This window comes from Dipteris shenzhenensis, chromosome 12 (genome assembly GCF_047967505.1).
Source record: "Dipteris shenzhenensis isolate YYH24624 ecotype China chromosome 12, Dip_SZ_1.0, whole genome shotgun sequence".
NCBI lineage: Eukaryota > Viridiplantae > Streptophyta > Polypodiopsida > Gleicheniales > Dipteridaceae > Dipteris > Dipteris shenzhenensis.
In genome coordinates this window covers 13,669,437-13,682,510 of record NC_141607.1, presented here as the reverse complement: position 1 = coordinate 13,682,510, position 13,074 = coordinate 13,669,437, and the positions used below count along the sequence as shown (strand labels likewise).

Here is a 13,074-nt window from a genome sequence, read left to right as displayed (position 1 = left end):
TTTGGGCTGCGTCCGATTTGTGAACGCAGTCCCGTCAGTTGCAAAGCTGACCTCATGTATCTTGTTTTCGAAGTAATATAATCAGCACTGTTTTTTCGGCCAAAAAATAAATAAAAATACACAATTTGATGTCCGCCCCTAGACCCTTGACCTCTAGAACCATCTAGTTAGTGTCAATTCACCCTCACCAAGGACCTTGACATTATTTCCTTTACCTATATGCTTGAAGCGCAATAAAATAAAATACGACAGTTGGTCCTCTAAAGGAAAATGTCCACCCCGACCCCTCCGAGGTCATGCTATCTCAGCTTGAGCGTAACATTCCTTCTCTCTTCATGCATCAACGTCCTCGATGATAAAATTTGGGAATGCTCTCTGCATCTGGTACACGGATTCGCAGATAGCCTCAGATAGAGATAGACCATGCCATGCAACCAACATTGTGGGTATCTTCCGATTGTGTACTTGCATTGTTCCTCGGTCTAGGATTCTTGTTGATTTGTGCCTTGCAGTATCCTCTATCTCCTACAACAAAACAACGCCCTCGATTACTGTAAAAGTCCTATGAGAGGGAGAAAGCTTCTTGCTTTCAAAGGCTACTGGCTCTCCCTCTTGGAGAAGAACTGCTCCTACCACGCATTGGTTTCTATGAAAAATGGTTTTCGGGGATCAACTGTTTTTAACACTGGTCCTGAGACCATAGCTTGTTTTATGGCATTAAAACTTTCTTGTTGATTTTGTCTCCATATAAAAGGTACTTTATATAAGGTCAGATTAGTCAATGGTGATACTATCTCGGAATATCCTTTGATATGCCTCCAATAAAATCCCAAGAATGATCGTAAAGCGGTTAAACTCGGAGAGATAGGCCCTAGCAAGTTATCGAGCTGAGCCATCGTATACCTGTGCTTAGCAGTGATATTATTCAGTGCTCTGTAATCTATACAGAGGCAGAATGTATTGTCTTTCTTTTTATTCAATATCATTGGCAAAGCAAAAGGTGAGAAATTGGGCTGAGTTTGTCCTAGCTTGAGGTATTCCTCCAGTTGTCTCGCACCTCAGTTTCTTCAGTAAAACTTAACCTATAGAGAGGCCTATTTATAGCCTATAGGTTATGCCTACGGGATAAGTTCAATTTCTGCTGAACATTCCGCTCTGGAGGTAACCCATAAGGCAACTTATCCCGTAAACAGTCAGAGAACTTCTCTGCTATCTAAGTAGCCAACATGGCCATAACCTTAGTGCTAGCCGATGGACCATCAATTGGCTCTACCGATGCTGTACAAGGAAACACAAACTCTTATTTATAGAGAGGCCTATTTACAGGTTATGCCCATGGGATAAGGTCAATTTAGGTTGAACATTCCGCTCTGGAGGTAACCCATAAGGCAACTCATCCCTAAAATAGTCAGAGAACTCCTCTGCTTTCTGAGCAGCCAAGTTGGCCATCTTCCCCATCTTGGGTAACCTCAGTGCTAGCTGATGGACCATGAACTGGCTCTACCGATGCTGTACAATGAAACGTAAACTCTTCTTGAGCTTTTTGAACTTTCATTACGAGAACTAACCGTCCTTGAGGTAGATCCTTTTTACCTCATAAGACATATTGCACATCGTCCTTCTTGAACTGATAAGTGTGCTTTTTCCAATCAATGGTTGGATTCTTCATAGAATGCGAAGCCTTACCTAGGGCTATATCTGCGTGAGTAAGCCTGGTCATTTCAAAATCCAGCTTCTTCGCATAGTCCTGAATTCGAAGTTCCAACTGGATAACCCTTTGGTCCCATACTTCAATTGAACTTCCATCTGCCATCTTGATTGTATATGCATGGTCAGATGGACTAGTCTTTAATTTCAGCCTCTTTACGAGCTTGGTGTTAATTACATTGTGCGTTGACGCTGAGCCAAACAACACAATAGCATCATGATTGGCCACATCTTAATTAACTCCGTATCGCTAAAGGCTGTATGCCACGTTGCTGCAGGCTTTGATAGGATATTATCAGATGCACGGTTTACTAACTTAGTAACATACACACATAGTAAAACAGGTACTGACCTCTGAGAAGATCCCGCTAGCTGAATCTACATTTGTTTTGCTTTGGGACTTCCCTCCATCTCCACGTCGCACTTTGAGATCACCATCTCAGCCATCCAACGATCCTTGTTTCGTGGACAATCTTTCCACTGATGATGCTGAAGGCATCCAAAGCACAAGCCTTCTCTCCTCGCTTTCTCTTTTTGCTCTGGGGTCAAAGAAGATTTTAACCAAGCGTGGGCTGCCATTGGATTTACTTTTCTTTTCACCCGAATAGTGGTACTTGGTTTAGAGGGAGTCTCAACTAGCTTTGCCTGCTTGGCTTGGCCAGTAGCCTGTGAGACACTCCCTTTACTAACCGACTTCTTCTTAAACCCACTTTTCTTTGGGTTCTCATACTGAGCCCCATCGTGCACAAACCCTCTTGGTCTGTTTCCTTTGGCATCCTCATAGTTCAAGGCTATGGCAATTGCTTCATCTAGAGTATTCGCGTACTTAGTCCGAACTTCCATCTTAATTCTATCGTTCAGTCCAGAAATAAAATCCTTTACCCTTACAAATTGAGGAAGAGGTTCATAAGCCTTCATTACAAATTCTCTGAATTTACCAGTGTATTCAGCCATTGATAAATTTCTCTGACGAAGGGTTCTATATTGATCCCAAGCTCGGGATGCTTTGTTAGGAGGCAAGAAGTGTTTTCTAAATTCTTCCTTGAACCCTCCCAAGTAGTGGATGCCACTCCATCTCTTTGTTGTTTTATCCTTTCTATACTGGCATAATTCCAAATACTAGAACAACTTCTCAAATCACAATTGTACATGCATATACAACAATCCCTTCGATTATTTAAACTTCCAATTGCAAATTTGCAAAACAATTAAAATATAATCACTCGAAAGAAAAGAGAGAAGATGCCCCTTGTCCTTATGCTGCGTCAAGAAATCAAATTGCCCTTGTAAACCATGTCCAATATGTACTTGTGACTAGCCTTATGACCAGACCACTTCACTGGGAATAGAGAGCACCCTTTTTTAACGTACAACCTTTGGCAAGTGAAAGCTAAATACAGACAGAAGAAGGAAGCCATTGGCGACTTAAAAGCTCCATGAATGGAGTACTAAATCCTCTCCGCTGAGCCTCTGCGCTGAGCTCGGGCACCCCTACCTCCTAATCTTAATAGAAAATCTACTTATGCTGCGTCAAGAAATCAAATTGCCCTTGTAAACCATGTCCAATATGTACTTGTGACTAGCCTTATGACCAGACCACTTCACTCGGAATAGAGAGCACCCTTTTTTGACGTACAACCTTTGGCAAGTGAAAGCCAAATACAGACAGAAGAAGGAAGCCATTGGCGACTTAAAAGCTCCATGAATGGAGTACTAAATCCTCTGCGCTAAGTTCGGGCACCCCTACCTCCTAATCTTAATAGCAAATCTACTTATGCTGTGTCAAGAAGTCAAATTGCCCTTCTAAACCATGTCCAATATGTACTTGTGAGTAGCCTTATGACCAGACCACTTCACTGGGAATAGAGAGCACCCTTTTTTGACGTACAACCTTTGGCAAGTGAAAGCCAAATACAAACAGAAGAAGGAAGCCATTGGCGACTTAAAAGCTTCATGAATGGAGTACTAAATCCTCTGCGCTGAGCTCGGGCACCCCTACCTCCTAATCTTAATAGCAAATCTACCAATGGAGCTCCACAAGTGAAAAGCGTGACAGCTTGGGGCCCTCTGCAGAATTTTGAACGATTGGGTCGTTGATTTGAGCCATAGTGTCTATTCTGCAATCCCTCGATCAGGACCTCATTTTCTTCTTAGCTTTACGATGTGTTTTACGTTTGCCCCAGAGTTCGTCAAATTGAAACTTACGGCTTATATACATAGATTCCTGGGCTTCACTTGAAGCTAAATTCGTCCCCTTTTAGGCTCGTACATTGTGAGACCACTCAAACTCCCAGATCCTGACAATCTTTGTAAACTCTTTTCAATTGGGCTTATGGCATCGCTTGACAAAGCGGACGTTATCCTTGACAAATCCTTAACGGGTTGTACGACAAAGTCTTACAAGCCTTCAACTTAACAACGAAGTAAGCTACCAAGGGCCCTCCTCTCTCTCTCTCTCTCTCTCTCTCTCTCTTTGTGACAACAGCCAACCAGCCATGAAGACACACATCCCTACGCTCTAATATGAAATGATACGTTAAAATGTAACGACCTCACAGATATCACAGGCGGTGACAAACGGTTCCGACCAACCTCTGTGATGGCAAGCGCTCATATGCACGTCTCTCATGTCTTTTTGCTGTACACAAAGCCCACAAATCCATAGATGATTGTACATGCCACATGTCACAATTCTAGGGTCAACCTTGGTGCACCATTTACCCCTCTCTTTAAATTCCGTTTGCCCCTTGGCAATTCCTTTAACCGTATGCTTGAAGTGCAATAAAATAAAGTATGACAGTTGGTCCTCTAAAGGAAAATGTCCACTGTCCTCTCCGAGGTCATGCTATCTCAACTTGAGCGTAACAACTGACTTTTCCAACGACAAGAGTACGACTTGTAGAGGATTGAGGTCAGAGTTCAACTTATGACACAGTGACATGCCTTGGCTAGATGCCATTTGGTTTTCAATGTAGGTGCTATCCCAATAGACCCCTTAGATCTCTATTTGCTAGTGGAAGACCCCCCACACAAGGTCTCGAACGTGAACAGAGAGTCAAAGTCTTCCACGATTAAGCGAACCTTTGATACTCCATGGCATGAAGTACAGCTGGAAGCCAAGCTTGTGTGAGGGGGAAACCAACCCAACATGGGGTGGGAGTGGCCCAAAAGTGCAGCCCAAATCGGGCCCGAAGGGAGGCAGATCAGAGGCGAAATGGAGGCAGTGGAGTAGGAATATGGGTGGAAATAGGCAAAGAGAGCTAGTAGAGAGGGTGGTGGATATTTCAAATTTGTAGACTGCTTTTTACATTTCACGTATTTAGACTGCTTTTTATAAGAACAAGATGCAAAATTTGTGTATTGTGGACAAACAGCCAGCTATATAAGCATTCACATGTGTTTTACAGGTATATTCTCGTATGCATTGTCCTGTAAGGTTTATTTCAATCACTCCAATAGATAATCACTTCTCTACAGTTTGCTTTTTGATCCCCTAACTTGGTGTTTGTACGACTCTCCTTATTCCTTGGATGTATTTTGGTGTTGCTTGGAATCAAAACGTCAGATATTAGAGAAGGGTATTCTGTGTCAAATGAAGTTCCATTATACCGTTTGATTGTATCTAATTGATATATAAGCATTCACATGTGTTTTACAGGTATATTCTCGTATGCATTGTCCTGTAAGGTTTATTTCAATCACTCCAATAGATAATCACTTCTCTACAGTTTGCCTTTTGATCCCGTGAGCTACAAGGATCTTTCGTTTGCAAACATGGGTCAATAACCTAGGTGTATCTTTTGTGGTCTCAGTGAAAATTGACTTCATGTTTGGTTGACATTCCAGGCTTGCAAGAATCGAGTGGTTTTATAATAATTGAAGCGAATGGTGGTTTGAACCAGCAACGGTCATCGGTATGTTGCTGGCCTAAAAGACATGGGTTGTCTTGGAAATCATAATACCACATACTTTTTTTGTTTTATAGACTTCATGTTTGGCTGATTAAAAAACGGACCAGTATACACAAGTCCTTAAAAGGTTTTGGCCTCACATAGTTGTTCTTTATGGGAGCTATTGCAGATTTGTAATGCTGTTGCTGTTGCTGGCCTGCTTAATGCAACTCTTGTCATTCCAACATTTCATTTGAATAGTGTTTGGCAAGATCCAAGGTGAGATTTGTGAGTGCGCTCTTTTTGTGTGTAGTTGCAGAGAGCTTGGTTTTCCATTTGGAATACTATTTTGAGTTGTGCATTTTGCTGCACTTTTCAGCTTGTTTGGAGACATTTATGACGAGGAGCACTTCATCAATTCTCTTGCTGACGATGTCAGAGTGGTGAGGCAACTACCAGAGTACATCATGGAGAGCATTGGAAACAACATAAGCCTCGTTCATAATTTTAGGGTCAAGGCATGGGCTCCTGCAAGCTATTACCTACTAACCATTCTTCCCAAGCTACTTGAGACCGGGTATATCTTGTGCTACAATACAATTATTTGCATATTTTACTTTTTAAGATAGATTCTCAGCAAATCACACGGATTTTAGTATCATTCACAAAAATTCCTTTTGTGGAGGGCTGATAAGGAGCTAAGAAAGTTGAATTCCCATTTTGTATGTTGTTGAAAGTCCTTTTTTTTTGTGTGTGTATGTGTTTGGGGGGGGGGGGGGGGAAGGGGTTCTGGCAAGTCTTTAGCAGAATGAGGAGTGCTTAAAACAGTGTTTCCTTACTGGTTTTTTGGTATTGCTAGTCCTCCATGAGAAGAATAATGCTTAAGAGAGTGTTTCCTTATTCTGTGCTCTTTTGAGTGGTTGCTTGTCAGAAAGCAACCCCTTGATCTGACCATATCAAGAGAATGATCTGGCAATGTTATTGTCTGCTTGGTTGGCCAGGGTTATTCGTATATCTCCTTTTGCAAATCGACTATCCTTTGACAAGATTCCTCCTAGAATTCAGCAGCTTAGATGTTTGGCAAATTTTCAGTCACTAAGATTTGCACAACCAATTTCAATTACTGGGAAGAAGCTAGTTGATCGCATGATCCAACATAGTGCCAATACTAAAGGGAAATACGTTGCTGTACATCTTCGATTTGAGGAGGTGTCTATATCTGTACTTAACTTCATCTCGCAGTCTGCTTGTAACAATCGTTTCATGATGCAACCCTTTTATGGCTAGTTTCTTCTTTCTTTTATTGATGCTGTTGCTGTTTATGTTGTTAAACACATGGCTTCTATGGTGTAACAGGACATGGTAGCCTTTTCATGCTGCACTTACGAGGGAGGCGAAGATGAAAGGCAAGAGATGGATGCTGTGAGGGAGAGAGGATGGAGGGGGAAGTTTAATAAGACTGGTCGTGTAATTAACCCAGCTGCAATCAGAATGGATGGAAAATGTCCCTTGACACCATTAGAGGTATGCGATTTTCTCAAAGAGCTGTGAAGTTCTCCAACCCACGTCTGTTATGGTAGCTGTGATTGTTGTACCATGCTTTAGAGAGAGGATTTAGTCTGTACTGCACTTGTAAATATCTAATGGTAGGGATCTTATTAATATTGCGATATATTCCTAGATTGCATTAGCAGCCTAAATAAAGTATTGAAATGGGTGCTTTTGTGATGGTGTCACTTAAGAATTCGAAACTCCTCTCTCCCTTCTCCCATTCCCTTCTAGGTTGGGAATGGATGAAAGATTTAGGCTGCACCTGTTTTTGTTTGTTTAGGAAGAAACATCTTGCTTGTGCATAAACGAAAGTTTTCTGGGCTTTGGTAGACCTTTAGTATATTAGTTTGTACAGTCTTTAAAATAAAACTTCAGAGCTGTGGAGCATCTATGCATGTTAGGGTGACTGTATTCAGGATGCCTAATTGCTCACATTTTATTTTGAGCAGGTTGGCATTATGTTAAGAGGAATGGGATTTCAAAATAGTACTCCCATTTTTTTAGCAGCAGGCAAGATTTACAAAGCGGAAAAAAACATGGCTCCTCTTCTCCAAATGTTTCCTTTCCTTCAAACAAAGGAAACCCTGCTTTCACCTGAGGAACTTGAACCTTTTCAGGTCTACTTATGGTTTGACATTGACTGCATGCTCAAAGTTTTATGTCTATACAGTGCATACATTTGATATTTACGGCTTCCACCCTGATTTACATTTCAAAATTGACTTTCTGTTCAGAGTTTATTTATAGGCACCTTCTTATAAGTTACGCATTGCATAGGTTCTAGTGTTCTTTTTTGTTTCTTAATGCTTGTGATCTATAAAGTTGTTTGTTCTTTGAGGTTTTGGTAATAGCCTTTTGTTACAAATATAAGGTTAAGATAATAAGGCCTAGAGGCAGTTTTTCTGGCTTTCTGATGATTATAACGTATTCTGTTTGGCTGCAGAAATTTTCCTCCCGAATGGCTGCATTGGATTATACAGTGTGTCTACACAGTGAAGTTTTTGTTACAACTCAAGGAGGTAATTTCCCTCAATTTCTGATTGGGCACAGACGATTCTTAAACAAGGGGCATTCCAAGACAATCAAGCCTGACAAGCGAAAACTGGCTGTACTATTAGATACACCTAACATCAGGTCCCTTCTTGCCCGAAGCCTGTTAAATTCTGAGAGAAAAGTGGTGTCATGTTAATGGCGTATATTAGATTTTTGGAACTGTTTTGTGGTTCTGTGTCGCGATGATCAGTGCACACACCTATCTTTCCACCAGTGGGGCGCTTTCGTTTTTGCCCTGGGTGTCGAGGGTTGCAGGGGGATTCATGGAAACGAGCTGATGGGTTTGATCCCGATGTTGTTGAGTTTGCTGCAGATGGGATTTTTTTACAAAACAAATGCAGATCATGCGGCATCATAGTGATTCTAAGGGGCATGAGCTTCGGAAGGCCAGTGCTTCTATCTACACTTACCCAGTGCCAGACTGTATGTGCTTGGACCCTCAGCCACCATTGGATACATTACTGGAGTCTACAAATACAGCTACCAACAGCACTGGTGATTTTTTCTAGGATTGTAGAATTCCTGCTATTAAGATTGTCTTTGCGCCAGCTCCTCTGTAAATTATTTCCATTGGGCCAGTATTTTGGTTGTAATTCTACATTTCATTGAATTGTCTGTACTTATTCTTTATGGTGGAGGCAGTATTTGCATTTTGTGCTCACATGGGGTGTGAAATAAAAGCATGAACTGGTGATTGTGAGGTCAAAAATGGGTTTTCTGGATATTTTAAAAGTCACATTTATGTGTGTGTGCACACTTTTTTTATTAGAAAGCCATTTCATTAAGAAGAATGTACATTTATAGCTGTCCAAAAATGGAACAGCTACTACTCAAAGACTAGCTGTCCCACAGTGGAACAGCGACTATTCAATGACTAGCTGTCCCAAAGTGGAACAACGCACTACTCAAACACTAAACACTGATAGAAAGCTTCCAACTAGGCCAGAGGAAGGTGTTCAGGAAAGTGCGCATATTGGAGACGGAAGCAAGGATGAACAAATGAAATGAAAATCATAACCAGTACCACCCCACAGTGGAACAGCGACTATTCAAAGACTAGCTGTCCCAAAGTGGAACAACGCACTACTCAAACACTAAACACTGATAGAAAGCTTCCAACTAGGCCAGAGGAAGGTGTTCAGGAAAGTGCGCATATTGGAGACGGAAGCAAGGATGAACAAATGAAATGAAAATCATAACCAGTACAATACCCATACAGTCAAATGTTATGGGTATGATATAAAGACCATAGAGTCCAGAAGTCACACCAGCAAAGAAACGAACATAGTCTGATCTAGAAGCATATTGACAAAACGACCAACCTCTGTGTCAAAAGTAATCCTAGGAAAAGGAGCTTGAAGATCTGTCCTCAGCCTAAAAAGAAAGTCCTGAGCAGTAGGACAGGTCCAAAAGGGCAGTAGCATGGTCTCCTTTGGATGTGAACAAGCAGGACAGGCTGCGGAAGCAATATGTTGAGCAACTAATGATGAACCCAAACAATGCCACAAAAAGACTTGTTTGAGAGGAAGCTTGCCACGCCAAATGCGTTGAAGACGAGCCTTCCACCAAGCAAGAGGCTTGTCATAGTAGCTGAAAGCATGAGGTGATATGCTTTCAAAGCAGAGGGATCTGCAAATGAAAAGGAGATATATAGCCCAGAGAGTCTCAATCAAACTTCCAATCTAACAGAGGAAGGGGACAGGTTGAAAAGGCTACAACATAGCTGTAAGAGTATGCCAAACAAATATGTGATGCAAACCCAAATAGTGTCGTCTCTTGGCTTGTGGAAAAGAAATTGCAGCCTTGATCATCCTCCACATCTTGCATTGTAGAGACACCCAAATGATGAAGGAAATTCATGCCTTTCAGGGCTGAAGATGAGCCAAGGGAGGATCAAACGCCTTGCTCTAATGAATACTGTGCAATTGAAAGGAATTGCCTGGATCTCGAGGACGATCCAGCAAGTGCAAATGAGCCAAAATCTGTTGCCAATCATGTACCAGGCAAAAAGAAAAGGGGTAGCCAATTACGTATGTGTCCAAATATAATGTTTGAAACAACTTGAATCCAATGCCCAAAAGCATCGGTGCAAAAGAGAGGCATAGCTACCCATAGTTGACGTTGCTCGAGAAGGAGAACAAGAGGGTGGCCTTACGAGCCAACATATGAATGTGAATGTTAAGAATGTTCAAACCCCCCTCTTTTTAAAATAAAAATAAAAAAAACGAATGTTTAAACCCCATGCATCCTAGGTGAATAGATGAAAGTGTATTTAAGAAGGCGAAGCACGTTATGATCATGCTTGGTGCGCCAAAGACATTGCATAATCTTGGTGATAAGCTTTTGACATTTCTCTATAAGCAGAGCAAGAGGGTGGCCTTAGGAGCCAACATATGAATGTGAATGTTAAGAATGTTCAAACCGCCATGCATCCTAGGTGACTAGATGTAAGTGTATTTAAGAGCAATAAAATTGCACATATGCAACAAGGATAGATTGCACAATCCCAAGGCAAATAGGCAATGATCACGTTGACAATTTTCGATAGTCTAGCTTATGAAAATGATTTTGTAGTACCTAAACTCTCTTGGAGTAGGCAAATATGTGAGCCAATACGATAATTGACACGGACCTCAAGGCTCTTGAAAATGGAGACTTGCAAAACAAACACTTGACTTGCAAAACAACCATAGAAACAACAACGAAGATGGATGCAAGCTAGCTCACCACCCAACTATGACGTCTGCGAGAGAGACTCGAGGAATTGGGACGTGGCCTCCAAGCCATGAGTTGAGTCATTGGCACATCTTTGCAAATCTTCCAGATAGATTCAAACCAACCTAGTGTCCCATTAGGTGGCACCCAATGGGCCTTGGATCAGTTGTTGGGTCTTGGGCTATGCTAGGAAGCATGATCCAGAATCTAGATCAAGGAAGAGTTGAGCTTGCTCTAACTTGCGCCACTAAAAGTGAACCCCTGCGCTCCTTATGTAGGCTTGAGCCATGTGCGTGAAAAATAGTGAAAACTCGAATTTGAATCCTAATCCATCTACGTCCTTGCAACTCAACTTGAGAATCGCTTGCCTAGCCTCAAGCTTCCCAAGCTTCCTAAGCTAGTTCTGTGTGCCTAAAAAAGTACACCTTAGACACAGACATACTCCCCTCCCTCTAAGAACTCACTCCTGAGTTGAGAAGAAAGTCTGGAAACTCTCTTTGAAGGTTAGTCAAAGTCTCCCATGTACAATCTTTCTTCAACACGATCCTTCCACTTAATCTTATATTTCGTGATTGCCTTATTTTTGACTGGATGTTCACGAAATCCAAGACTACTTTCAGGCTCTCATGTACTTTTAGTCTACTCACATGGAAAATTGGATAAACTCTTGTCCAACTCTTATTGTAATCAGAAATGGACCACGGTATTTGGGGGATAACTTCTTAATCTTACCACAATATTTGGGAGATAACTCTTTAACCTTACTAATACTTAATCTTTGAGAATCCTTGGGAACACGTTAAAATGCCATTGCTCCTTTAGAAAACTCTCTCAATGAATGATGTCTATTAAAATAAAATGTGTATCGATCTTGGGCACTTCTAATAGAATCCTTTAAAAACTACAACATTTCTTGCATACCTTGCAAAAATGATTTTACAGCATCATTTCCCCCCCCCTTGAATCCAACCATTACTAGTGAGTTAGGTTGAAATCTGTACATAATCTTAAAAGGACTGAAACCTAAACTTGAATGCTTTGCACAACCATGGATAAGAATTCTTCCCATGAAGATTGTCTCTTGCAAACGTATGATGAAAGCATATCTTCTAGAACTTGGTTTACTACTGTGCATGTTCTAAGGAACTGAAACTAAGAGTCATATCTAACTTGTCAAAGACAAGTGTCCAAAACGAACTCATAAACTGGGAATCCCTATCACCAACTATGTCAGCAGGTAACCCATACCAACAAAATAATTGGTCAACAAATTGTTGAGCCAATTAACTTGCTGTAACGGTAAGAATCTGACCATCTTTGTCAGGCAATCTATTGTAACCCATAAGGCATCATGACCCTTGTGCGTTCTTGGCAAACCCGTGATAAAATCATGAAAATACTTTCCCATTTACTATCAAGAATTTGCAATGGTTGTAGTGAACCCGGGCTCCATTGGCATTCAACCTTGGTCACTTGACAAATTCAACAACCTACTATATAGTTTTGAACAAATTCCCGCATCCTAGGCCAATAGAAAGTATGCTTCACTAGAGAGAGTGTCTTGGATGTCCTGCATTAGGTGCATCAACACTCTCGGAGAATCTTGGATCTAAGATCCGACACGTTCGGTATACAAACCAACCATGGAGCTCCCATCCTTGACATTCTGCCAATAAGGACTGAACTGACTATTAGTCGCGCAAAGCCCTCTCATGGAATTGAAATAGATAAGAGAATATCTCTGTAAATGACATAGCATTTGCCATCTTAATTCGACTTAGAACATCTACTACATTGTTTAATGAACCCTTCTGATACTGATCTCAAAATCAAAATCTTGCATTAACTCTACCCATCTAGCCTTTCTCCCCGTCAAATATGTCCCATCACACACATACTTGATTGACTGATGATCAATCACTATCACAAATTTGGAACCATACAGATAGAGTCTCCAAACCTTAAGAGCATACACCATTGCATAAAGTTCCTTCTCTAATGTTGGCCAACGAGCTTTTTACTCTCAAAAGCAACTAGTCTTCCCTCTTGGAATAATGCAGCCCCAATCACATAATCACTCACATTGGCCTCCAAAAGATAAGGGGGAGTAGGACCAGATAGCGCTAGAACGGGTGCTTCCTTGACATAAACTTTCAAT

At 41.3% G+C, this 13,074-nt stretch overlaps 1 protein-coding gene across 1 annotated transcript in view; it reads left to right on the top strand.

Annotated features, from left to right (window-relative positions):
- LOC147895842 (protein ESMERALDA 1-like) overlaps positions 1-8,887 on the top strand; it is a 33,884-nt gene extending 24,997 nt beyond the window's left edge. The window contains exons 3-10 of the mRNA XM_087382420.1: positions 5,554-5,621; positions 5,788-5,876; positions 5,977-6,174; positions 6,599-6,806; positions 6,954-7,121; positions 7,598-7,765; positions 8,092-8,282; positions 8,515-8,887. Of these exons, the coding sequence (XP_087238546.1) occupies positions 5,554-5,621; positions 5,788-5,876; positions 5,977-6,174; positions 6,599-6,806; positions 6,954-7,121; positions 7,598-7,765; positions 8,092-8,282; positions 8,515-8,710 (1,286 nt within the window). The 3' untranslated portion in view covers positions 8,711-8,887. The remainder of the gene's footprint in view (positions 1-5,553; positions 5,622-5,787; positions 5,877-5,976; positions 6,175-6,598; positions 6,807-6,953; positions 7,122-7,597; positions 7,766-8,091; positions 8,283-8,514) is intronic.
- The last annotated feature ends 4,187 nt before the right edge of the window (positions 8,888-13,074 follow it).